Raw genomic sequence first — 1,088 nt, 5'->3', positions numbered from 1 at the left:
GTTGTTGCAAGAGAAGCCTCAGCAGGAAAACGTCACCAACACGTGAGCGAGTGAACTGGGTCGACGCAGCGAAAGGAAACAACATAAGGAACGTGCAGAAAATCACCGAAACCACGAAGAAAAAAGATATTAATAAGGTCCGGGTGGCAAATGAGCTCCCTAGACAGGAAAACGCGGCGTTGCGAGCGACCATCAACAACCTTACGAAAGAGATCGCCGAGATTCGTCAGTTGCTGCTACGCAACAACGAGCCTCTACAGAGACCCACGCCAAGCACAAGCAAGACCGAGGAAACGACAACGAACATCCAGGAGAAAGCCATAGAGGAACCGGCATCAAAGAAGCGAGCCATCGAGGCCACGCGCACGCAAACAGAAAACGATCGCATCGACAGCCTCGAAGCGAAATTCGAAGCGACATTCAGCAAACTCGAACAGCTAATCACGACAAACATCGCAGCAGTGACAGCACTGAAACAAACAATGGAGACCTACCAAGCCGATAACACGAACAGATTCGCCTACATCGAAAGGACCCTACAGCCGATGGTAGGCCACCCGACGTTTGCGCCCCTCTTCGCGCATCATCCACCCAACCAGGGAGCCCCGTACACGGCAACGCAATCATGGCCGCCAAAGCAACACCAGCAGCAGCACGTGTAACCGCGTGGCAGTGGAACTGTCGCGGCTTCGGAAGGAAGAAGGCAGTCATCCAACAGCACAACGTACATGCCGCGCGCGAGCCAGACGTTATAGTACTACAAGAGACACTAACCGACGCACCGTCCCTCCCCAGCTACAGGGTGAACAAGGGACCGCCCGACGGCAGAGGCCTGTGCACCCTAGTCAGGAAGGGACTCACGTTCGTCGAACATGAGCTGCAAAGCAATATCAAGATCGAGCACACACTCACCAAAATCATCGCGGGCAAGAAGAGAAAAGGAAGCATATTTCTGCTGAACGTCTACAACAACCCATCTCAAAGAAAATAGAGACTCAAGACATTACTGCACAGAGCCAGCACCGCAGCGGGCCGTAACACGCTGATCGGGTGCGGAGACTTCAACGCGATGAACCCTGCCTGGGGCT

General features: G+C 53.9%; 1 protein-coding gene across 1 annotated transcript in view; it reads left to right on the top strand.

Annotated features, from left to right (window-relative positions):
• LOC139048728 (uncharacterized) overlaps positions 1-662 on the top strand; it is a 1,701-nt gene extending 1,039 nt beyond the window's left edge. The window contains exon 1 of the mRNA XM_070523263.1: positions 1-662. This exon is cut by the window's left edge and continues 1,039 nt beyond it. Coding sequence (XP_070379364.1) covers positions 1-662 — 662 coding nt within the window.
• The last annotated feature ends 426 nt before the right edge of the window (positions 663-1,088 follow it).

Source organism: Dermacentor albipictus, chromosome 8 (genome assembly GCF_038994185.2).
Source record: "Dermacentor albipictus isolate Rhodes 1998 colony chromosome 8, USDA_Dalb.pri_finalv2, whole genome shotgun sequence".
Lineage (NCBI taxonomy): Eukaryota > Metazoa > Arthropoda > Arachnida > Ixodida > Ixodidae > Dermacentor > Dermacentor albipictus.
The sequence above is the reverse complement of the archived record's forward strand: the minus strand, read 5'-3'. Positions and strand labels throughout refer to the sequence as shown.